Genomic DNA, 25,808 nt, shown 5'->3' on the forward strand with positions numbered 1-25,808 from the left:
CAGAAGATACCTTCTTGAATAACTTCTTTAAAGGATGTGTGGGTGAACTGGATCATTCTAAAGGAGAATTACAAGGATGATTGAAATCTCTGGAAATTGGGGTACTTGAGTAATGGGAGACCACTGGCAATGTTTGCTTGGAAAAAGAACAATTAGAAAAGACATGATCATTGCCTTTGAAATAGTGGACAGTCTTCCTCAAGAAATATGGATTGGATGCTACCTATTAGGTTCCAGAAGGAAGAAGAAAGACCCAATTAGTATACTCTATTTTAGGTTAGTATAAGAAATACATTTCTGACCATCAGAGGTATTAAAATTGGATGAGTTGCCTTGTAAGATTGTAAACTCATGAGCTTTGTCACTTGGAGGTATTGAATACTGTGTGATCCTCTCTTAAAAACATTTTTGAGAGAAATCCTCTTGATGGGAGCTAGGATTAGGTATCCTTCAGGCTGTCTTCCAACTTGAGTGTGATTCTGAAAGGAAATTTACTCCACAATCTTGCTTTTAGGTTATTCTAGAAATTAACAGAAGGGGAGACATTAGCAACTATGAAACTGTCTATTTTTTTTTTTTTGGTACGCGGGCCTCTCACTGTTGTGGCCTCTCCCGTTGTGGAGCACAGGCTCTGGACGCACAGGCTCAGCGGCCATGGCTCACGGGACCAGCCGCTCCGCGGCATGTGGGATCTTCCCGGACCGGGGCACGAACCCGTGTCGCCTGCATTAGCAGGCAGACTCTCAACCGCTGCGCCACCAGGGAAGCCCGATGTTTTTTAACCTGCCTCAAGAAGTCCTGCTGTCTCTGTGGATAGGTGTTCATTGAATCTTTACATTAGTTGTGAGAGTATTTCATTTCTTTACCTACTATATATTTCAGTATATTTGAATTATATTAGTGAATATATGTTAATCCTATATAGTGAATATGTATTAGTTTTGAAACCGAAAAAATGAAAAAAAGAATGTCTTATGACTTGTATATACTCAAAAGAATTTGGAGGGCTTCAGGAGCCTTTATATTCAAGGCTGAATATAAAGTCGGTAAGTTTCAGAAGCTTGGTTGATGCATTTTTTTGATCTAAGAACAGTCTATATATTCTCTGCCTCCTGACCTTCTCACCTGGATGTCTAGGTAGCATCTTAAATCTGCTTCTTCCCCAGCCTTCCCCATCTCAGTAAACGGCACCTCTGGGTACCTCCAGTCAAAAATTAGGGGTCATCCTTGTTTCTTCTCCTTTCTTCTTCCCACATATAAAACCCACCTCTTCAGATTCTATTGACTCTTCCTCCAAACCAAATCTAAAACCTGCCCACGTCCCTTCAGTTTTACTACTACCACTCAAGCTTGAACCCCTGGAACCACTGTGTGACTCCTGTCTTCTGACCATGGCTCTTCTTTTTTCTTCTCTTCATTCTCCACACGGTAGCCACAGTAATACACACACACACACAGACACACACACACACACACACACGTATATATATATTTTCATGTCAATCAGAATATGTCACTTTCTGCTTCAAGCTCAAATAACTTCTGTATAAGTTTAGTATTAAATCTGAACTTCCTATACTGACCCATAAGGCGTTCACAGCATCTGGGGCCTCATGGGATCCCTGTTGACCTCATTTTTCTGTTCCGGGCACTACAGTTCAGTCACCCTGGTGTTTTTTTTTTTTTTTTTTTTTGCGGTACTCAGGCCTCTCACTGTTGTGGCCTCTCCCGTTGCAGAGCACAGGCTCCGGACGCGCAGGCTCAGCGGCCAGGGCTCACGGGCCCAGCCGCTCCGTAGCACGTGGGATCTTCCCGGACCGGGGCATGAACCCGCGTCCCCTGTATCTGCAGGCGGACTCTCAACCACTGCGCCACCAGGGAAGCCCAGTCACCCTGGCTTTTATTTGCTTCACTAAACTGGATAAACCTCGCCTCGCCCCCTTCTAGGTCCTTTCCAATAGCTGCTCTCTCTTCCTGGACCTACTTCCTCGTCACTTTCCATGGCTGGCTCCTAACTGTAGTTTATTTCTCAAAGTAAGTCTCAGTGTCTCAGTGGTGACTTTTCTGATCCCTCAACCCAAAGGCTTTCCAATCTGTGTCTAGAATCTCTGTCTTATTTTCCTATAAGCACTTATCAAAATATTTTTGGTTATATTGTTATTTAAATTTAAAAAAATTGTCTGCTTATCCTGCAACTCCACTCTCAGTTTGATTATAATAAGGACTTGGTCTTATACTGTCTATACTGTACAATCGTGTGCTCTCAGCCCTACAACAGGGATAAGGAATAGTAGCCATGCAATAAAATATGTGTTGGAAAAAAGGAGAAGAAGAAGGAAGGGAGGAAGGGATGGAGGAGGGAAGCCAGGAAGGCAGGGGCCTTCTCTTCAAAATTGGTTCCTTTCATAAACTGGTCATGGAAAATTAAGAGAAGTCATCTAAATTTTTTTAAAAATTAGAATGATGGAATACGGTGAAAGTAAAGGAACGTCTTATGTCAATGGTAAGATTTGGAATTGTTTTTTCCATTGAAGCCTATTGTTAGGGATGGAGTCAAAGTTTTCATTTTACACTTTATCTGATAATTCTATAATTATAGCAAAGTCTTAAATGACCTATATGAAAACTAAAATGAGATGATTGGCTGTGGGAGAAAATTCAGGATGTGTATTTCCAGAAGGTGGCACTTAAAGGACAAACAGATTGCTCAGGTGGGCCCCTCATGGAACACAAGCCAATAGGGCTCACATTTAGGCGTTCCGGCAGCCATTTAACAGATCCCTTCTTAGAGCTAGAGAGTTTCAGTTTTATCTGAAGTGGTTTCTGGAAGGCATGCCCCTTCTGTTTTGACATTCCTCTCAAATTTCCAAGATTAGCGAAGAAATAACTTATTAAAATCAGCTATATTATACTGAAGTCTGAAGATTATGCTTATATAGTTTGTTTATACGGTTTTTTTTTGTTTAGTTTGTTTTTACGGTTTTTATAGGATCAAAGATTCTCTTGAACACAAAAATATCTATTATTATACTATCAATATTATTAAACTACCATAACACTTATTATAGAAATGGATATTACAAACAGGAATGTTTGAAGTAACAAGGCTTTTGTGATTTAGAAAAAGAAGAAAAACTACAAGCACCTGTTGAAGAAAATGATGACAGATGGTAACATTTTTCTCAAGGTTCCCTCTGCAGCTGTGCTTACATTCACTTCCCCAGGCTGAACTGGGGTTTATTCATATCTTTTATTACACCCATAAGAGTTTTCACTTCATCCTGTTTAACACAACACCGGTCAAAGCTCTTTTCTCTTAACAGAGATTTTATTCAAGAGAGAAAAAAAAGACTGACAATGAGTGAGAACCAATTTCACATCTGTGTAATCATGTTTTTTAACGAGAGGTCGTAGCAATCTTGTGGATTATCAAAGCTAGTGTTTTTGGTTTGTTATCTTAGTTTGAAGGTGGCAGTCAGTACTCTGGCTACCATGCGAAATGCTAATGCCAACTTCTGCTGATGCTGTCTTTACTATCGCCACAGCATTTTGAAACCTCAGTAATACACTTGATCATTTATTTCAAAGCATAACATGTTCAAAAGGAAAAATATCCTGTGAGAATATGCTTCAGAAGTAATATTTTATTTATTTTGAATTTTATTTACTTACTTATTTATTTATTTATTTATACCGCAGGTTCTTATCCATTTTATACACATCAGTGTATACATGTCAATCCCAATCTCCCAGTTCATCCCACCACCACCACCACGCCAACTTTCCCCTGTGGTGTCCATACGTTTGTTCTCTACATCTGTGTCTCTATTTCTGCTTTGCAAACCGGTTCATCTAGAGGTAATATTTTTATGACACAACTGCAGGTTAATTTTATTACCAGAGTCTAATTATCAACTCAATTTTCAAAGGTAACAGCTAATATTTTATATTTAAAAAGTATAAACAAGGTTAATACATGATATTATCCTTAAAAAGTATAAACAAGGTTAATCCGCAATAAAAACAAAAAATACCTCAATGACAATTCATATTGAAGCTGATATTTATGCAGATATTTGAGTTAGAATATGATTGAAATCCACATAAGACCATTTATCTAGGGAAATATTACTTCACATTTCACTTTATAGAACGTTAAAGAGGAATAAGTACAAAGAAGAATGACTTCTGCATGCCAGCTTTTATATTTACACAATTAAAACATCTACATATTTTTATTCTTAAATGCTTACAAAATCTCTATAGGATCATGATTCTCTGAATCCTCCTCAGCCCTCTTGCCCTCATAAAGTCAATTTTTAATGATACTTAATCGAAACTTACTTTTATTTATCAGCATTTTATGTTACATTTATAATTTATAAATATATTTAATACATATACAATGAGATTTTTATAATGGCTGTTATTTTTATAATCAGACCATGACAGTGAGAGTACACTGTGATCAATATTTCTATTTTTATTTTATAAGTCCTGGAATATCAAACACTACAGCAACGTGGCTGAGGAATGGCCTTCACCATGGATGTACAGCGAAGCTGCATCTGGCCCCATTTGCTAAATGGGATGGGGAGTGGGAGAGAGGGGCACCATTTTGTTCGAATTCTAAAGGTGAAAATCTGATAGTAAAACTGATCTGGAAAATTTCCTTAAATAGCCCATAAGTACCATACTGTATGGTTTTGTGAATATAAATTTCTAGGTGATGTTATCAGTATTCAAATTATTAATTGGTCAATGTTTTGCTGTTAATTTCATTCTCCATTTTTTTTCCCCTAGAAGATGATAGTACAAAATAAGTATTCCATTTAATTATCCCCTTGTATAACATTTATCTCTTTGTCAGACTGTCAGGAAACCCTTAAACTCACTAAATATACTTTTTTTTGGTTTGGCCAATCCTCAGGATAAATTCTTAAGATTGTTCTCTGAGTGACTCGCTTTCTTTTCCTCCTTCCTTCTTCCTTTTTTTGTCCCTCCCGTCTCCCCTTCCTCCCAGGGAGAATAATTGAATGATAAGAAATTTGAGACCCAGATTTTTTTTTGCCTTTGTCTCTCCTCTTGCCTCATTTAATTTTGCTTTTAAGGTTTGCCAATATGCCATTTCTTACGGTATAATATTGACACCATCAATCCTGTGTTTGATTGTAGTTCATGTATCTTCTTAATACAGGCTGAAGGAAGAAAGTAGGTGCTACTGTGGGATATTTTGCTCCCACCAAGTTAAACTGTTCCTTTACCACAAAGATGTGAATATCGGAGGATAGGTTATGGGTCCTTATCTTTTAGTTTCAAGATTATCCCCTCATTTAGATTTAGCAAAAGGAAAGGCAGGATTCTTCTTTCAAAACTGCACATACTTAATGAGGCTCTGCAATATGCAAGTCTCTCCATTAGGCACTGAGGATATAAATTAACATCAGAAAACGTTCTAAAATAGGGTTTCTCTTTCTCAGATATGTTTTTTAAAAAAATTTCTTTAAAATAGGTAGGGAATACCATCCTAGTGTAAAAGGATTTCAAAGAGCTGTTGCATGTATAAACTCTTTTTCTAAATGTTGATGTCAGTTTCGTAAGATTCATGTCCATTTAGGGGCTAAAAGGTCATAACAGCGCTCCCAAATTTCAGTGCCAGATGTGTCTGCATCACACGTCATGCAGACCCAAACTCATTCTAGCATCTGGTTAAACACCTTCCACACCAGGTCTTAACCATATGTAAATATAATTGAGAGCAAATGGGAAAATAATCTACTGTTCCCTTTTTTTGTTCCAGTTACAATGTAAACAACTTTTCTAAAGGTATACATTTATAACTGGATTAACAGGACTAGCTGTCTATTTCTAGGCAACTACCACTGGTTGAGAAGATAATGCTTTGTCTAGAATATATTATATGCAACACGGGAATGGAAATAGAGGAATAAAAATTCAGAGAGGGAATGATCACTTCCAGTTGGAATGCTCAAAGAAAACTTCGTAGAGGAGATAGAATCATGAGTCTTGGAGAGAAGGAAGCATTTCAGTGGAGTTGTTTCAGTGGGTGGAGGTAGTGGAGTGGTTATCTCAGTGGGGTGAAGAGAGTGGGGAGATAAAGAGGAAGAATGAACAAAAGCAAAGGGCTTGAAAAAGGTAGATTATTTGACGGGAATAATAAATAGATAATAGAGATCATGTGGTGAGATATTTTTTTAAAGTCTTTATTGAATTTGTTACAATATATCTTCTGTTTTATGTTTTTGGTTTTTTGGCCATGAGGCATATGAGATCTTAGCTCCCCAACCAGGGATCGAACCTGCATCCCCTGTATTGGAAGGTGAGGTCTTAACCACTGGACTGCCAGGGAAGTCCCATGTGGTGAGATTAATGGTAGACACTCTGGAAAACCAGGTTAGGCTAAATTCTAGAGAAACTTGAATCTAAATTATAGAACTTTGCAGTCTATACTGTTGAATAAAATGTAGACGCATTGAGAGTGATTTTCAAGGAAGACCTTGACAAAAGTATGAGGTGATAGAATCTGAAGTGAGATAGAAGAAGCTGAATGGAGCAGAAGTAAAAGCTGGGTTATTTTTTTAAAGGAGGAACTGATAGGAGGAGAGATTATCTGTGGAGGTGTGAGTAGTAAAGGAAGAAGTTAATAAAACTGTGGTTTTGAATTTGGATGGTTGGGAGAATGGCAGTACCAGGAAATAAAAATCCTTATAGATAAAGGGTGAATACAATTTTGGATACATTGCACGTAAGACTTCTAAGTGAAGGTATCCAGTGGACTTTTGGGTATGTAATCCTGAATAAAGGTGATGATTGGAAACTCCTGGAGCAGATGAGATTCCCAAAGGATGAAAGATGAAGACAGTGTAGTATAATGTCAAGGACAGAAGTTCCATGACCATAGTTTGGGAATGAGAATAACACAGACAAACTGTCAGAGGCGGACAACCAACAGTGGCACCTTCTGGAAGTGGGGAGTATGGACATCCTTGCCTTATTCCCAGGACTTACTTGTTCCCAAACTTAGTGGGGAAGAATTCAGCGTTTCATCGTTAAGTGTGATATGAGCTATAGGTTTTTATAGATTCCTTTTATAAGGTTAAGGAAGTACCTTCTGTTGCTAGTTTACTGACAGATTTTGCCATGAATAAAAGTTTTAAATGGATTTTCTACATTATTGAGATGATTGTGTGATATTTTTCCTTTTTAGACTTTGGTATAATGAATTGCATTGACTGATTTTCTAACGTTAAATCAACTCTGCATGGTCATAATATCTTTTTTTCTTTTTTTTTTAAACATCATTGGGTTCTATTTGGTACTACGTTTTTTTGTTTGTTTGTTTGTTTGTTTTTGCTCTACGCAGGCTGCTCAGTGTTGCGGCCTCTCCCATTGCGGAGCACAGGCTCCGGACGCGCAGGCTCAGCGGCCATGGCTTATGGGCCCAGCCGCTCTGCGGCATGTGGGATCTTCCCGGACTGGGGCACGAACCTGTGTCCCCTGCATCGGTAGGCAGACTCGCAACCACTGCGCCACCAGGGAAGCCCGCTACTATGTATTTTAAAGAAAATTTGCAGCTAGGCCCATGAGAGATATTGATCTTTTTTGTAGTGTCTTTGATTTTGGTATCAGATTAATGCTGGCATCAAAAAATGAGTTAGGAAGTATTCCCTCCTCTTTTATCTTCTGGAAGAGTTTGTGAAGAATTGATATTACCTCTTCCTTAAATATTTGGTGAAATTCCAAGTGAAAACACTTTGGCTGAAAATTTTCTTTGTAGGAAGATTTTTACCCATAGGTAGACTATAGGGCTATTCAAAGTATCTGTTTCACAAAGTTTTGCTGGTTTGTGTCCTTCAAGTATTTTGCCTCCTTCTCATCTAATTTATTCAAGCTTTTTACATCAAGGTGTGCATAAAAGTATTAACCTCTTAATGTTTGTAGGATCTATTGTAATATTTCTTGTTCATTTCAATTACATCTATTTGTTTTCTGCTGGTCCCATTTACTCTTTGTTTTATATTTCTATTTTCTTGCCTTATTTTAGGTTGATTTTTTTATGATTCCATTAAGTAATATTATTTAGACTAGAAAGAAGGCAAGATGTGAGCTCTCATGTATCATAACTGAAATTCTCTCAATGAAGGGAGAAGTATGATCAGAAGCTGAGGGTGGGGAAATGTTGGCATCTTATATAGAGAAGGTTTAGAATATTTGTCTTGGGACGTCTTCCAGGAAAAGCAAGAGATTAACATGTGGATTTCCAAGCATTAGTAAGGGCACAGCTAATTAAACAGGTAACTGATAAGGCTATTTGGATAGCTAAGGTGTACAATGGTCAAATCTGAAGATGTCTCCAAATAGACCCTAAAAATTGGAGAATGCAAAGAAACACTTATGGAATTACAGTGGTGATTAGGCTATTTCACATTTCAATTTTAGTTTTATTCAAACCCATTCATATTTTCCCTCAATGAAGTTGAAGATATCAGCTTGTTTTAAGACAACCACATTTTTCCAGGAGTCCAGAACTTTGACATAATTGGCATCTGTCTTTTCTGAATATTGAACACACAGTGGTTTACATGAGGCAGATGAGCTCAAGGGATTTTCAGTAAGTCCTGAATGAAGTTTCTCCTGCTTTCTTATAGCTAAGTTATCTGAAAAGCCAGAAAAAGGTGGAATAGCTGAAAGGAATTGGTTTTGGTGAGTGGAAATAAAACAAATGGAAAATTGGCAAGCCAGCTGGATATTTTGTGGGTCTAAGGTTTTGGAAACATATTTGCAAGACTAGGATAATTATTCTACTCTTTGAACTGATTACATTTTGTACTGTATTCCTTTTGTTTGCAAAAACTGTGACTACTTGAATCACATAATGAAATGTGAGCTTGGTGTAAAGGCACAGTTAGTTTATCTAAATCCCTTGTTGTCCACAGGCATTGTTATCTCATTTACATACTGAAATCTATGTGATCAAAAGTGGGAAAACCATAGTATCATAGGAATATTTCATTTGAATTGCTTTCACAATTACAGCTGGTTCTCAGAAAAAAAATTTTGGACAAACCCTGACTTCAGCAGTAGAAAAAGTAACATTTTATGTGAAAAATACTTGATAAGATGATTTTGTAGCCAGAAAGATATAAACTAACCCGTCCTTTTCCAGTGGTGGCCACTATGATGTAGAACAGTAAAGAAGGATACAGGCTTGGATCTGACTGCCTAGGTTTCAGTACTGGCTTTACCACTTACCAGCTATGTGACCCTGGGCAAGATGCTAACTTCTTTGGGCTTCATTTTATCTCATACACTTGATCTGAAGATTAAATGAGTTAATATGTGTAACATGATTAAACTATAGAATGTACACAGTAAGTTGTAGTTGTTACCATAGTGAAAGAGGTTAGTTAGGCTCTGTGCATTACCGATAATGTGGGGTCTGAACAGTATCTAGATCTGGTACCCTGGATATCAAATTTACACACACTTGATAACTAATTTAAAAAGGTGCTAGGAGGGAATTCTCTGGTGGTCCAGCGGTTAGGACTCTGCGCTTCCACTGCAGGGGGCACGGGTATGATCCCTGGTTGGGGAACTAAGATCCCACATGCCGCACGGCCAAAAAAAAGAAAATAGATGCTAGGAATAGAAATGCCAAATACCATCCATTTGAGTATGACAGTTATAGACAATTTAAAGTTCTTCTCTTGTACACTGTATTTTCTCTGTCAAGCATGCAATCGTTTCTTCAAATGTAATTTTAGTGTTAGAAAAACTAATTATAATTATGTTTCAACATGTATATTCTAAATCAAGTCTTTGTGATTATCAAAAATAAAATATCCTATGTACTGAAAAAACAGTATAATTACGGCAAATTTTGTGTCTTCTGTTAGTGATAAAAATTAACAATGTGATTTTTATAACTCTCAATATAGAAAGCTAATGGTAAAAAGCATGAAGAATATTTTCGGGAAAAACCAAACTCAAATTGCAGAAGGGGGAAAGAGACTGGCATTGAATGAGCTCTAACCATGGTTGGCAGTTTTTCCCTCATATACTATTTCACTTATTTATCTTTCAAAATCCACAAAATAAGTATGTATCATCTCAATTTTATTAATGTTAGAACAGAAGTTCAGAGTTTGACTTCAAAAATTCGTCAAGACATTTCAGAGTAGAGCTGTGGGTCAGATCCTAGTCGTTTGATCTCAAAGCCCATGCCCTCTCCATTGCATCTGTCTGCCTCCCAGAAGTGATCTTACACCATTGAACAAGCTTATTATGAAAATTATAGCTGAACCACCAAAGCAAAATGTCCCTAGTATTTCAATATCTTATAATTCAACTAGTGTCATTTCTTTCCATATTTTCCCATTGCATTTCATTTTAAAAAACATATGCCATTAAAGGTCTTACTAAAACAACCTATAATCTCAGGATGGGTCTCCTTGCTTTAGAAGTGCAGAAGGGAAGCACCACAAGGTATAATAGTGGAAAAGTGCTGACCCTGGCCCTGGTTCTGGTGTTGCCATGAACTGGTTATTTCATTTGGAGCAAGACATTTCACAGTGTTGAAGTTCTTTTCATTTGCAGAATGAGGAAAAAGTACTCAGTGATTGTGAACATTCATTCCATCTCTTTCAATGCTCTGGGATACTATAAATCCATTACTGCCTTTTCCTGAAGGGCCAGATGTTCAAAATATGGACCAGTTTCCTAGGGAACTGTCCCTAGTCCCAACTATGGAGTATCCCATACTCCAGCCCCTTGGAAATTCCCAGGACTTAAAAAATGACTATAAATACAGGGTTTTGTAATAAGCAAACTGAGAATTAAATTTTTAAGGTGATATGTGTATACTCTTAATCTAATTTATTTTCACCCTGAATTTAGGACATCCTAATTTTTCTTTTTCATATTTTCCACAGGATTATTTTACAAATGCAAATAGAGAATTGAAGAAAGATGTTCAGCAAGATTACCACCTAGAATATGCCATGGAAAATAGTACACACACAATAATTGAATTTACCAGAGAACTGCATACATGTGACATAAATGACAAGAGTATAACGGTAAGGAGTCTATCAGTGAATTCAAGCATGAATAGAGTGTACATTTACAACTGGGAAACACTTTACAGAATAAAAAGAAACAAATATTTTAAAATAACCATTAACAACAAAGTCACATAGTCTTCTTTGGAATATTTTTGAATTCTCTTTAGAAGCCACAAAAAACTCTAAGACTATAAATTTCAATGAAGGCAATTTTTGTGTGAATCTAAAATTTTGAAGGGCTGTTTAAAGTGTGTGAGATTTTACCTATAAAAGGTTTTAGCTTCTTTATAAAGTTTTAAAATAGGTAATAGATAAAGGTTGGAAAAATTGTATTACACAAGAGAGAATTATGATACTGAATATTAGGCTGTAATTCATCTGAATTGTAACTGATTCATTTTTGTAAATTTCTAAAGTCAAGATGAATATAGACTGTTGAAAATTGCCTGTTAACATATTATACAAGATTTCTTACTGTCAGACATCATGCAAAAATTAACATCTTTGTGCATATGCAAATTAGGTATTTAGAGGATCTAAAATTGATGTGGTTCTTTGAAGGTTTCCATGAATTTCTTGAATCAATTTCATTTTGTATAGACCAACAAAATTATTGTTTTTATTTGGTAAGTCAAAGCTTTAAAAATGGGAATGTAAAAATCTGAAGCAAATTTGATTAACATTCAGCATAAAGGGTAAAATAGGAAGAAAAAAACACATGCAAAGATATGGACCATTTTTTATGTAATATACAGTGCAATTATACTTTAATTGGAGTAATAATTATAGTTGTTTGACTTAAGAAAGAATATAACTTTTAAAATAAATAGCTTTTGTCTTATTATTTATTTTCAAAGTTCTTATTACAAAGATCTGGCAAAGTCATCTTTATCTGTGGGGGGACTGAACTGTTTATACCCCAGCAAACCCTCCCCACTGCCCCACTGCCCTTTGGGCAATCTCTCATTTACTTAATGGAAACCGATTTCACTTGACAGTGCTTTCCCTAGTTGGGATACCCCAGTCCCTAGGAAATTCCCAGGATTCATAAAATGACCATAGATAGATTCTAGGATAATAAACAAACCTAGAATCAGAAGTTCCTGCTGTATTTCCACTTTCTGTAAATTCATACATGTGAGTGGGCTAGTGTCTGGGAAAAATCTATTGTGAAAATAAAAATCCTGACCTGGGAAGTCATTTTAATTTTCATTGTATTTATTTGTTTTCCGTAAAATGTTCCATGGCATAAAAATAGGTTTTAATTTTCCCAAACCCCTGCTGCTTAACAAGAGTATTTGCTTGGTAACTACTAGTTTGCTAGTTTGGAGGTTTAGCATGACAATGATTTACCGTTGCTGTAAGCATGAAAGCATAACTACTAAATCAGTTGGCCTTCATTCTATTTTGGAACACATAATCTTGCACGGGGGAGATGATTTCTTCCAAAAAGGAACTCATCTATTTGGATTTTTAATGACTTAATCAGATTTACACAGTTCATGTGAGAGACCATATTGATAACTCCAAATGTCATTATTCTCTGTTTTGAGCTTCTATATCCTGCTTTGAATAGAGTTCTTTAAACTCAATTCAATGGTAAGGAAAGTGCTCTCACGAGACATAATCATGCCCCTGTCTGACCACCAGGAGAGCACGGTGAGGGTGATCTGGGCCTACCACCACGAAGATGTGGGAGAAGCGGGTCCCAAGTACCACGAATCCAGTCGTGGTACCAAGAGTCTGCGGTTATTGAATCCTGAGAAAACCAATGTGTTGTCTACCGCCGTACCATACTTTGACCTGGTAAATCAGGACGTAAGTTTTTTTTCAGGTTTTTATGGTTCTAGGGGTGGGTTTATTGAAAGTGCATAATGGTTTTTAAATTATTGTTTTTAACAGAATGTCAAGAGAATGTGACTTTTGTTCCCCTCTCCTTTTTTTTTAAGACAGGTCCCCATCCCAAACAAAGGTACAACATATTGGTGCCAAATGTTTAAGATTCCTATGCTCCAGGAAAAGCATCATGTAGTAAAGGTATGTGACCCACTCACAGGCTAAACTTAGTTTGTATGAACAGAGGAGAAATTGTTGTTCTTAAAACGAAAATAATATAAAATTTATAGAAATGATTTTCAGTTATTTAAAAGTTACCTAGAGAACAAGGAACTGGCTTATCTGACCCACACACTGTCCTAAAAGTCACTGAATTTAGTGAGAAACTCGGATTGTAGCTAATATTTTGTGTTTTGTCTCCTAATTTTATATGTTTAAAGGTTAAAGTTTTGGGATGCATTTGTACACCTCTGGTTATTTCGTAGGCAACAATTCAACATTTGGAATGGTTGGAATTGCAATTTAAAATAATATATTGGGCCTCCCTGGTGGCGCAGTGGTTGAGAGTCCGCCTGCCGATGCAGGGGATACGGGTTCGTGCCCCGGTCTGGGAGGATCCCATATGCCGCGGAGCGGCTGGGCCCGTGAGCCATGGCCGCTGGGCCTGCGCATCCGGAGCCTGTGCTCTGCAACGGGAGAGGCCACAACAGTGAGAGGCCCGCATACCGCAAAAAAAAAAAAAAAAAAAAAAAGAAAAAATAAAATAATATATTTATGTATCAATAAATTCTATCCAGGAAGTTCACATTCCCCAATATTGTTTGAGAATATCTGCTTCATTGAAAATACTGAATATAGTCATAAAAATAACTGTTACAGTATATTTTTGAAAACAGGAAAACAAGAAAGTTGTAGTGAATTTCTACAGAGTTGAAAAACACAGAATGGGGTAATAAATAAAGCCTAATTTGCCTGTGGCATCTAATTCTCTCCCACCTCCTCTAGGGATAGGTCTCCCAAAACTTTTGCATCTAGTTAGTGACTGAACAAGTATTTAAAAAAATTTACAGGTCCTTGGCTCTGTGCTAGGAATTGTTTGGGCAGTTCCACGGAGGCTGAATATATGTTTCATGCTCTCAAAGAAACTACAGTGAGATTGTAGGAGACGTGACCAAGACACAAGAAAGAATAAGATAGAATTAAATAGTGCACACAAAATACTGCAGACATTCAGAAGGCCAGACATTGCCGACTTTTTGTCCTCCCCCAGACTACGTAATGAAGTAGTGTGGATGTGAGAAAGGGAGAAACTTCTAGATTCTGAAATCTAGAGGGAAATATGAGGGTTCATATAGCAAGTTGGCTCTTTAACTATGTGGTCTCAGATAAGTCACTCTGGGGTAGCGCTGCAGGCCCCGTTTCCTCATCTGTAAAAGAGGGCTATTCGTCCCACTTTTCCTACCAACCTCAAAGCATTCTGGCAAAGATGGAAACACTGAGCACATTCTATAAAGTGATTTAAATTTGTTAATTTCTAATGTATTTCTCCAGTGGCACAGATCTGCCTTTTGTTTACAGAATAATTCATAACTACTTAGAGAAGCAAGAGGGGTAGGTTGAGGGAATGTTCATTGAATTAATAAGTAGTCCTAAATATTTGTAGGATATTTTTACAATCAGAAGACTTACCAACAGTGTGACTGTGGATGAGTCAATTCACCTCCATGCAATGTTAGTTTCTATTTCTTGCATGTGAAAGGGGAATGCAAATTCTATTCTTACATACTTAATACAGTGCCTGAGTCCTTCCCTTAAACCAATGAAGTCTTTCTCAGAAAAGAGAATGGTATATTTATACATACTGTGTGTCATACATTACTATGCATCATTTGCAGTAAATTTAACTGGAACCTGGCTTAAGGGTCAAATGTAAAACTATAGGTTAAGCAAATGTTTCACAAACCAGGTCTTTGATTCATTTTTCAGCAAATGTTAATTGATAGGATGTAAAGTCCTTAACCACTTACATGAATGCATTTTTATTCTTGTTTTTATTAATGCTAATAATTAAGTTGAATGAAATAAAAACAGTTGTCTACACTTAAGGGATGGCAGTATATGTTCTGACTCTCTATGTAGGGTATTTGCTTAGTACCTCATCCAAGAAGTCTTAGCTAGCTTTCCCGTCACAGGTATGTCATAGTAAGACTCAGATATGTGTGCATCTATTATCTAAGGGTGTGCTTGGAATTAAGTACTTTCAGGTTCACATTGCTGTCTTCATAGGTATCAAGAGGGATCTCAGTGACTGGAAAGGCTTTGGAGCAGTTTTTTGTTTGTTTGGTGTTGCTTTGGTTTTTTTTTGCAGTGGTTGGAGATCTGTAAGATGACAAAAATTCTTTACCCTGAACAAGAGGGGATTTGAGGGAAGGGTGGCAGGTTGGAGAGCAAGGCTTATACAGACTTTCGTTGCTGCAGGGCAGAGGGTTGGTGGCTAAAATTTTAAACTCTGTTATTACTCATGAATACCACTTATAGACTAGATTCCTGAGCTTGTTGGTAATCCCTAAAATATTTTAAGTCATTAAGTATTATGAAACATTTAACTCTCAAATGAACTCAAATAGGATAATATACAAAAAACAACAAACACGAAAACAAGGGAAAGCTCTATGGGGAAAATAAATTGAAAATATTTAGATTGTATAATTTTTTTTTTTTTTTTTTTTTTTGCGGTATACGGGCCTCCCACTGTCGTGGCCTCTCCCGCTGCGGAGCACAGGCTCCGGACGTGCAGGCCCAGCGGCCATGGCTCACGGGTCTAGCCGCTGAGCGGCATGTGGGATCCTCCCGGACCAGGGCACGAACCCGCGTCTCCTGCATCGGCAGGCAGACTCTCAACCACTGCGCCACCAGGGAAGCCCCTAGGTTGTATAAATTTTGAGATAGTCTTTCAAAAACGGTTTTAATTTGCAGCCTCTGCCAGTTTACAATAAAATTTTAATAAATGTTTGAAGTAGAATTCATAGATTTCTAATTTACCTTAAGAAATTATCTAATTTCCATTCTCTTTGCCTTAGCAGAGATGATTTCTAATAATTTAAGAAAAGTGTATCTTCTTTTCATAGAACCAAAGACTCCTATATTTCAAAAATCCATTGGCTAAGTGTTTCTCCTTATTCCTTATTTTATATCCCACACATTGGCTGCATGAAAAAGCCTCAGTCCTTCTCTGATACAAACAAAAAGTGCTTTCTCAGAAAAAAGAGCATTGCTTTTATATTGTATTATGTTGTGTGTCATTTGCAATGAGTTTTAAGAACATATTGATTACACTAGTACTATGAGAAATCAGTTGTATTCTCTGGACTCTATTTCAAAGCAAATGTTTATAATTGAAGTTTAAACTTTGATAGTGTTGCCTAGTATACATTTAGTAGTTGTAATAACTATAAAACTAAGCAAGTAAATAAAATCTATCGGTGGTTTGATCAATGAATACATTTAATAGAAATGACTAAAATTCAAAATACTAATTACAGGTTAAATTTTAATCATATAATGATAAAAATGATTTACTACTAAAGTACAAAATAATAAGGTAAATAATTTCTAAAATTATAACAAAGATAAATAATTTTATCTGTAGGAAAGATGGGATTATGATATAAATTATTGGCCGTTCCAATTTACTTGACTCCAGTTTATTGATTTGTATTTTGATGCTTGCAAAAAATGTCTAAAATTATGACTTGAAAATGTTGATGTTGTCACATGACAGATATGGAGATTGTGAAAAAGAAAATTCTTAGTAAATTATATTAAAACCACACTTCTCATATGAGATCATCTCTGTGAGTCCCTCTTGAGACCCACCCTCCAGCCCATCTCCTCATATTTAAGCATGACCCTATTTGAGCTTTGCCAAATATGTGATATTACCCCAAATTTAAAATTTTTAGAGAAAGTGATTCTTTCCACTCTCTGTAGTCAATATAATATCATTATCCCAACTTAGAGTAACGCTTGGATATACTCTGCTAGAAGCTGGGGCTGTCAGTTGTTTTAACACACTTTTTATTTTTCTTGAGGAGCTTTTAGTGTCAAGGGATTTTCCCCATAGATGAACTAAACTTCTAATTCATCTGTTTAAATCTGATGTGTCTTAATGAATTTAATAAATAGTTGTTGATGGCTTATTTTGTTAAAGAGGAGGAAAAAGAAAAACAGCCAGGTTGAATCACCATCCTTAGTCATCTCCCCTTAAAAGAGATGACTCCCTAATAGGGAGGCAGTAGGTGCGTTCTAGACTTTGATGGGCCAGGGTTGAATCCCTTCTTTCTATTAGTCACAGAACGGCGGGAAAGTTATTAATCATGTACAACTCAGTTTTACATGGGAATGATACTTTCCTGATGGGATTGTTTAGACTAAAGATTAAATAGCAGGTTTAAAAAAATTTTATTAGCACTTAGTACAGTATCTAACACAGAAGAGTCTTAATAAATTCAACTACTGTTATCCGTCCATTTATTTTCAGTTTTGCTCTCTGAATGACTTTTCATTGAAAACGACTATTTTGTGTGAAGGCCCAGAAAAGGACAAACATCATGCTAGAAGGTTGACTATTGCTGAGTTTTAAGAGAGGATTACTTTTACTAGTTGTGTGATCATGGGCAAAGTATTTACTGTCCTGTACTTCAGTTTCCTCATCTGGAAAAATTGGTATAATAGTTCTCACCTAATAGGGTTGTTATGACCATTAAATGAATAAAAGGCAATTAATATTTGTAATTTAGAACAGGGCCTGGCACATAGTGTTTGTTAAATAAAGTAACTAAATAAAATTATGTTGATCACTAGTGATACACAGTTGCTAATCTGTTAAACATCTTGTTAGGTTTCTGGGTTTCTGAAGGATTCCAAAGCAGCCAACCCTTTCTAGACAGTCAGAGTTTCAAATAAAACAGAGATTGCTGCTCATTTCATTTAGGGAGGCCATCTTGAGAACTCTCTGCTCAGGAGAAACGTGAAGTTGAGTGAAAAAAACACTCATCATTCTCCTCTTCAGCAATCTACACAAGAAGTGAAATGCTGTGCTTTATACTTGTTACTGGACAGAACATCTTTCTTGCCATGAAATTAGATGCCGCTGTTCTTTTCCATTGCTGGCATTCATAAATCTGAGTGATTTAATTTGGGGAATGTTTCCTAGGATAAGAAAATCTAAGCACAATTGACACTGAATAACCATGAAATGTCCTTGAAGCCAGAGTACTGTATAGCCATGAAATAGTCACTCAAAAATTGATTTTCCTATGCTAGACACACGGCATGAACCTTTGACTTTATATACTAAATTAAATGAACACTGCTGTCTAGTTTCCCTATTATGTTCATTCCTTCTTCTTTTTGAAATAGAAGGACGCCATCAAATGGAGAAATTTAGCATTAACACATTCTGAAACGTCAAGTGTGATAGTGGGTTTCTATTTCTGAAAATGTGCAAGACTTCAGGATTAAATTTAGTAAAACTTGGAAATTCTCAGTGTCAAACTACATGATTTGACAACTATTAGAATGATCTCTTCTCAGTCAGTGTATCTTCTTCCTTTTTTCCCTGAAATGATATTTCAAACTATATTTTAGTTGATGTGATCTTTTGCCCCCTGATGGAAATAGCATTTTGGTTTGTCATCAGGATGCATTTTCACAGACTCCATGCTTTAGTTCTCATTCTTTCATTGTGTGTTTCACTTTACTCTGTGGCAGACTAGTAGGAGTTTGTTATTGACTGTTGACTGAACAGTTGTTTGTATTTTCACCCGTTTTCATTCCAACTCTATAGTACTTTTTTGGGTTTCCTGATGTTTCCCTTTTATCTTTTACTAATTCAACCATATTTCCTAAAGGCAAACTTTAGCTCTTCAGATAGATCTATTTAGTATGTTGAAAGAAATTAGCTTTCAAAGTATGCTTCATGTAAAAATACTTTCCATTCCTTTTAAATACTTTGCAACACTATATGTGGTTATTAAATTCTTAATACCAATGCATGACCACTGGCACCTGTGGATTTTATCACTGATTGGCAAAACAGATGATTTTTGACCTTCTAGAAAAAAATCGTGCTGTAAAAATATAAGAATCTTCTTCTTTGGGAATTTTTCATCCAATATTTATAAATACCAAAATACCAAAATAATTTTACCCTTATGTACAAGTATATCTAAGAATATCTGAAATGTTGTACAGCTTTTATCTACCAGAGAAGAGACGAAATTACTTGGGCATTTACTGTGGCTAAAACTATAACTTTGAACAGAAGAGAAGTTGGTAAGAGCACCGCCCCTAACAATAATGAGTTGACTCAAATTAGCGCATTTAAAAAATTGCTGACTTAGATTGTTCAGTGCTGCCAAGTTCTTTCTAGACCCTCTTGGGTTATACTGACTTCACGGAAACATTGGAGATTGTCTAGCAACATGGGTGTTCTTAATAGCCACTTGAGAGTGGAGGTAATTGAATTCACTTTGAAAGCATGTCTTTTCATGGAAGTGATTTATTGCTAACTCTGTCACTAATTAGCTTTCTGACCCCAGAGAAAGTACTTAACCTCACCCTGATCCTCAAATTCCTTGTCTGTAAGATAAAGGGATTGGACCAGATGATTTCAATTGGCTCTTTTTTATTTCTAAATATCTATGACTTACTGAAAACTAAAAGTGAAATCTGTGCTGGGGTTTGGATGCCCTGTGGTGTGACTTCCTGATAACGCTTCATTCTCACTGTCTCTGGGCATGCCAGGGTGACAATGCTTAGGACCCCACTGCCTCCCTTAAAGTTAAAAGTCCTCCTTCTTGAAGTTAAAGGTCTCCTTCTTTAGTCCCTTGGTCATAGGCTCTCTTAGCATACATTCTGAGGCTTCGGTTTCCATCTGTAAATGGGGATAATAATAGTACTCGTCTCAAATGGTAACTGTCATTATCAAATGAGATAATATCTGTAGAGTTCTTATATGTTTGGCATATATTAGATAGCTCAATAAGTACTAGCTATATTCCCAATTTACACTGGTTTTCAGGTACCTCTAAATCTTGGATATAATCCAAGTAAAATAACTCTAAATAAACAGACAACAACTAAATAACTCTAAATCTTGGGAATAATGTCCTTTTAAAATAAGGATAGAATGAAGAGTGCCAGGGTGAGAAGACTTATAGGTTGGCACAGTGCACAGGATGGACTCTAGAGGCAGGTAGGGGTTGTGTTCTAACTCTGCTTTTCATTAGCTCAATGACCCTGGGCAAACTGAACTCTCAGTGTGCATCTTCCCCTGTGAGTTAGGAAAAACAATTTCCAGTGAAGATGAAATGGTTACAAGTGAAGACACCTGTTGCATAATCGGCTCATAATTGCTTGTTTTCTTCTCTTGATGGGGATTATAGAGATGGATGACTATAAATTCATCTAGTATTTTCTCATCCTTAAAGTCAGGACCGCACTGAAACCACGGTAGGCAGTAAGTCTCTATTTTATTTTGACGAAAAGATTCTCTGGGAATTAGATTTCATAGCTTGTTTCCATTATTCTAAACCAAAGGAAATTTAAGCTAATTTCCTCCTGTTCTGGCTAAGTAAGGATAAAAACCAGCTGGTGACTAACCTCTGGGAAATATTCTTTCACATTCTTAGATCACCCATTAGCCTTCCACTCTATGGCCTTAAATAATTTTCAGCAGACATTAAAAGATAGTTATTCTTCTTTGTTCTCTTCTCAAAATTGGTAAATAATTAACAGCACTTCTATTGAAAGAGTACTAAGATGTTTAGGTTGGATTCTAAATGTTGATGGCACTATAGGATTAAGAAGTATGGTAATATTAAGATATGAATGACTTTTACTTACATAAAGGTAAGTATGTAAGCAAAGTACTTACCTATTTTTTTGCTACTTTAAATACATTATCTTGTTGGATTTTTCACAGCCTCCCTTGAGGTAAGTTGAATTACCACCACTTTCCAGATGAACGCAGTGAGGCATGGCAGGCATAAGTAACTTGCTTAACACTGCACAAATTCTGTGAAGCAGAGCCAAGATTGAACACAGATCTTCATAGCAAAACTAGTGGATCTTTCTCTCTGCAATACTACTAGCCCAGGACTTATGATTTTTCTAGGTGATATATATCAAGGAAACAATTTGAATAAGTTCCTCAGTACCCAGGCTACTTTTATGTCCTATAGAATCAGTGCATAGACAGAGGGCTACATGAGCAGATCCCACTGGAACCTTCCAGAAATATCAGTATAAAGATCCTGGGAACTGACTTAGACCTGGTTGGATGGCATTTGAGTACAAAGAGGCCTACTGTTTTCACTCTTGGGGACTGGAAATGCTCACGAACAAGAGATGACACCTATAAAGTTTCATTTGTGATTTAGGAAGTCATTTAAATACGACTCGATTTAGGCTGATTAGGTGAAAGATTATGCATATGGATACAAAAGGGCACGGAACGTTAGATCTCAGAGATGATGTTAGGGAGACAGGAACTTCAGTGGAAAGAGGTAGCTTGCTAATCTGATTGGTCATGTCTTGTAGCATAAGGATCATTGGAAACAAGCCCATAGCCTTCTCTATAAGCTGAGTTACAGTCCTCTTTGGAGTTAAGTGAAAATAATGGCAATGACCTATTTTATTGCCCTTCACTGGCAATGTGAGAAAAAATACTAACATTTCCATTTGGAAGTTAAATGTATGGCAAAGTGCCTAGAGAAAAGTACCCTAAAAACGAGAAGAGCCATGTTGTTGGAGAGAGGTCTTGAAGTGTTGATATCTCCGAGTGGCCTAAGAACCAGACTGAGTGTGGGTTCTAATCCTGCAGTAACATTGGTCAGCTGATCATTCATGTGGCTGAACCTCAGTGCTTCTCAAGAGATTGAATTCATGTTAAAAACACAGTTCAAAGACTGTAAATCTGTATAACCAAGAGGTTGTTCTAAGTGATCTTTAACCCTTAAAATTCTATGACTTTAGTGAAATATTGAAATTGATAAAACTGGAAATGTATAAAATAAATCGACACATTCATACAATTTATAAAATAAACTGTAATAAAAAGTTATACTAAAAATTATAAAAGGAATGAAGATAATGTGTGTGTGTGTGTATTCTCATGGATATAACATGCCAATTTTATTTTGATGTCTATTTTCAATGTAAAAAATTCTATACTTTTCAAAACAGGATGACATCCATTATTTCCTTTTTAATGCAACACTGTGTCTTATAGTTTTTATGAATGGAGCTTTTAGTAATTAGTAGAGAAAAGTATATATGTGGTAGAAACAGTTTAAATAAATCAGTTATTTACTATTCAAGTTTATAAGGCTGAACAGTTGTGTTCTTTAAAATATCAAGCCTCTCAGTGCATTTAAAATGAATGTATTTCTACATCAAAAATTCAGATTATACCTAAGAGTTTAATAATATATCTATTTTATGAAGAAGAATATTACACTCACATATCAAAAAAGTTATGGTTGAGTCTTGCTTCATTGAATAGTTATATTTTTCTTGATTCCTAACCTAGGGTACACATTAGAACCATGTGCATGGAATCTTTAGGGATGCAGTCCAGGCCCTTATGTTAGTGGCAGTTGTTGCTGTCATTTGGAAAAATTCCTTAAATGATCTTGATATGAACTCTGTGGTTGAGAATCACTGTTTTATATGTATTAAAATTTCCCAGGAGACCATACTTACATTATATTTTATAGCACCTAGTAAAATGCTCTTCATATTACATTGCATCGGTGCATATTTTCATAGTAATACATTGTTTTATTCAACAAATGTTGTAAAAATTGAACACACATCAAACATCTACTATTGAAATGCACTGTTCGTTGTCTGCACGTGAAGATTTAAACAATTTATGGTTTTGAGATAGTTTATTCCTGAGGCATTGGACATTTTTTGTGGAAGTGGAGAGGCGAAAACACCAGCTGTTTCCTGGAGCCACAGCTGACATTCATTATAAAATTTCAACATGAACTAATTCAGATATATGGGATACTTTCTTCTATGAAGGAAAAAAAACTTATGTTCTAGGGAAATATACACCTCGAAGTTAACTCTATACATTAATGCTTATAATGTAATGGATCCATTTTAGAAACTGTATACGGAAGACCACCTTCCTGACTTTTGAATGCATTCCATTACCAACAAAGAGACATTTTTCATTACTGAAATCCCACTGAATTGCTCTATGTGGAATCTTAAATATTGACTAATGGCCAGACCATGTAAATAACTGTTATTAAATACATAAATGCTAGAGCCTTTCAGCCTTTTAGCTTGGCGTGAGAAGTCCTGAGAATATAGGAGAGGCACTTTGTTTGTGATATGTTTCAGAAATCAGATGTGTACTTAATACACAATATGCTTAATCAGCTAGAAGTATACCTTCATACTATCCTCTAAATCGAAAAGAAGAATCAATGAGTGTCTAGTGAGTGTCCACTTCAGAAAATCTATGTCTTTTGTCAGATACAAGGCAATATAAGACATAACCTTTCACCCCCAATGACCTTCCAATCTAGGTGGGGAGAAGAGATGCACACATGCATAACAGAGAAACCCCAGAGCCGGCAAGCGAACATGGTGTCAAACTAGAAAGTATAGGCAGCTGAGGCAAAAAGAAGGGAGAGAGCAGTAAAGTTTTGGGCACAGTCCCATGCTGTATGGAAAGAATCATTTGGGGAAAGTACAACCAGATGGATCTTAGGTAAGGATCCAGGTGTGGTCAGGATGACCAGGAGGCAACCTCCCTCTTTATGTGCTTCAGCACCAACATAAAATGAGATGAAAGACAACATTTACTGAGAACACTGTACATTCTGTGAGTCATCAATCCTCATTAAAAAACCCCTAGGAAAGTAGGTAGTAGTATTATCCTCATTTTAGGAAAATGAAGCCCAGAGAAGTTACATAACTTACTCATTGCTGATAATTCTCCTGTTTGTATACTTTTCCCTGAGGAAGAAATGTCTCAAAGAATCCTTGATGCTCTGGCCAACATCTGCCTGTGCTAGAGCTAACCAGCAGCGGCTGGCTGAACTTTAAATTCATAGTCATGTCAGATTAGAATGCAGAATCCCTACAGTTACTTGTTGTCAGGGTAACTGCATTTTTTGATCAGAGAATGCCTTAGGCATACTACGCCAAAGCCCCTAGTGTCAAATATTGAAAGGGACTGTAGACTGTGGCCTTCACTACCTAAATGGGGTCACTGATTTTATCTTGAATGATACCATTGTGTAGCTTTATCCCCAGTCATGAACTTATAGTTTTACTTAATGTTAGAACTCTGGCAAGTTGCATCATACACTCCAAAGTAGAAACCAAGGCTACCTCTTAACTGCACACATATGTATATAACCATTTCGTTCTTTAAAGAAAAGCTGCAGACAGTTCCTCAGAAGAGAGTGATGGCCTTTCAGTTCTTACGGAAGTGAGAGGTCTTCCCTAGAGCTCCAGTCACTGTAGCGTGACTTCACTATTGAGTTTGTTGGACATCCATTTGCATTGTCAACATCAGTCGAGTTTTCTCAGTAGTTTACAAGTATGTAGTGCGTGTGAGCCTCTTTATACAAGAGGTTTGTATCACTTAGCTGCTCATTTTGTTGAATCATGGACCTAGAATATCTCAAGAGATAGTTTATTTATTGCCTGAGCTTTGAAAAAATATTTCTTTAAAACTACCCTCCAAAGATGAATGTTTCTCATAATTATTAAAATATTCCATAGACTTTCCAAATTTATCTTTATTAATGAAATTGGATATTTTCTCCATAATAGCTGATTTTAACTTCATGACTTCAAGGCAAATTAGTCCTTTTGAAAGGAAACTGAACACAGTTTCATCACAGCAGTAAATACCGTGGCCTGTTATTGAATATGCCCCTCTTACCTTTTATGATCTTGGTATCAGTATATACCCATATGCAAAATGGAAGTAATAATTCCTGTCTTCTCAAGATTACTCTGAAAGTGCTTTAAGAATATTGAATTTTCGAAAACAAATATTTGTTGATTGTTCTTTAGGTACCAGGCACTGTGCTTTACTTACTACTTACATCATTTTGCAGATGAGGAAACTGAGGCTCAGAAAAATTCGATGACTTTCCTAATGTCACAGAGGATTTAATATTATAAAACATATTCCTGGGGCTTCCCTGGTGGTGCAGTGGTTGAGAGTCCGCCTGCCGATGCAGGGGACACAGGTTCGTGCCCCGGTCCGGGAAGATCCCACATGCCGCGGAGTGGATGGGCCCGTGAGCCATGGCCACTGAGCCTGCACGTCTGGGGCCTGTGCTCCGCAACGGGAGAAGCCACAACAGTGAGAGGCCCGCGTACCGCAAAAAAAAAAAAAAAATTGATAATAATAATAATAATAATCTCTAATGAAAGAATTTTTAGAGCTTTTGGAAAAGCTCTAAATTACTTAAATGTAATTATCCAGTAATTTAGAGCAGTTGTGAAACTCACTTTGATCTCATTGACTTTTCTGAGACATTAAAAAGAGGGAAACATTGAAATATATTTATATCCAACTGGATTTCATATGGTATATTAGCTCTTTATAATTTGCCGTTCATTCTTTCTACTATGTTTGCTTTTTGTTTCTATATTCACTTTTAAGATAAAGCTTGGTTCCTCTAAGAACTAGGGTGCCAAACGTATCTTATTTGTTATGTAAGGCAAGCTCTCATTGCAAGAAGTTGTAGGATTCACAACTGAATTAGATTTACAAGGTTAGAGAACTAAGTTCTTTTTTTAAATGATAAAAAGGAAATGTCAGTACTCTGAGTAATATTT

General features: G+C 36.4%; 1 protein-coding gene across 3 annotated transcripts in view; it reads left to right on the forward strand.

The window, feature by feature from the left end:
• Positions 1-25,808, forward strand: part of MOXD1 (monooxygenase DBH like 1) — an 81,532-nt gene that overhangs the window by 10,647 nt on the left and 45,077 nt on the right. For all 3 annotated transcript variants that reach the window (XM_082633743.1, XM_082633744.1, XM_082633745.1), the window contains exons 2-4: positions 10,953-11,099; positions 12,735-12,902; positions 13,038-13,121. In XM_082633743.1, coding sequence (XP_082489869.1) covers positions 10,953-11,099; positions 12,735-12,902; positions 13,038-13,121 — 399 coding nt within the window. The remainder of the gene's footprint in view (positions 1-10,952; positions 11,100-12,734; positions 12,903-13,037; positions 13,122-25,808) is intronic.

This window comes from Mesoplodon mirus, assembly GCF_964341445.2.
Source record: "Mesoplodon mirus genome assembly, chromosome: 10".
Lineage (NCBI taxonomy): Eukaryota > Metazoa > Chordata > Mammalia > Artiodactyla > Ziphiidae > Mesoplodon > Mesoplodon mirus.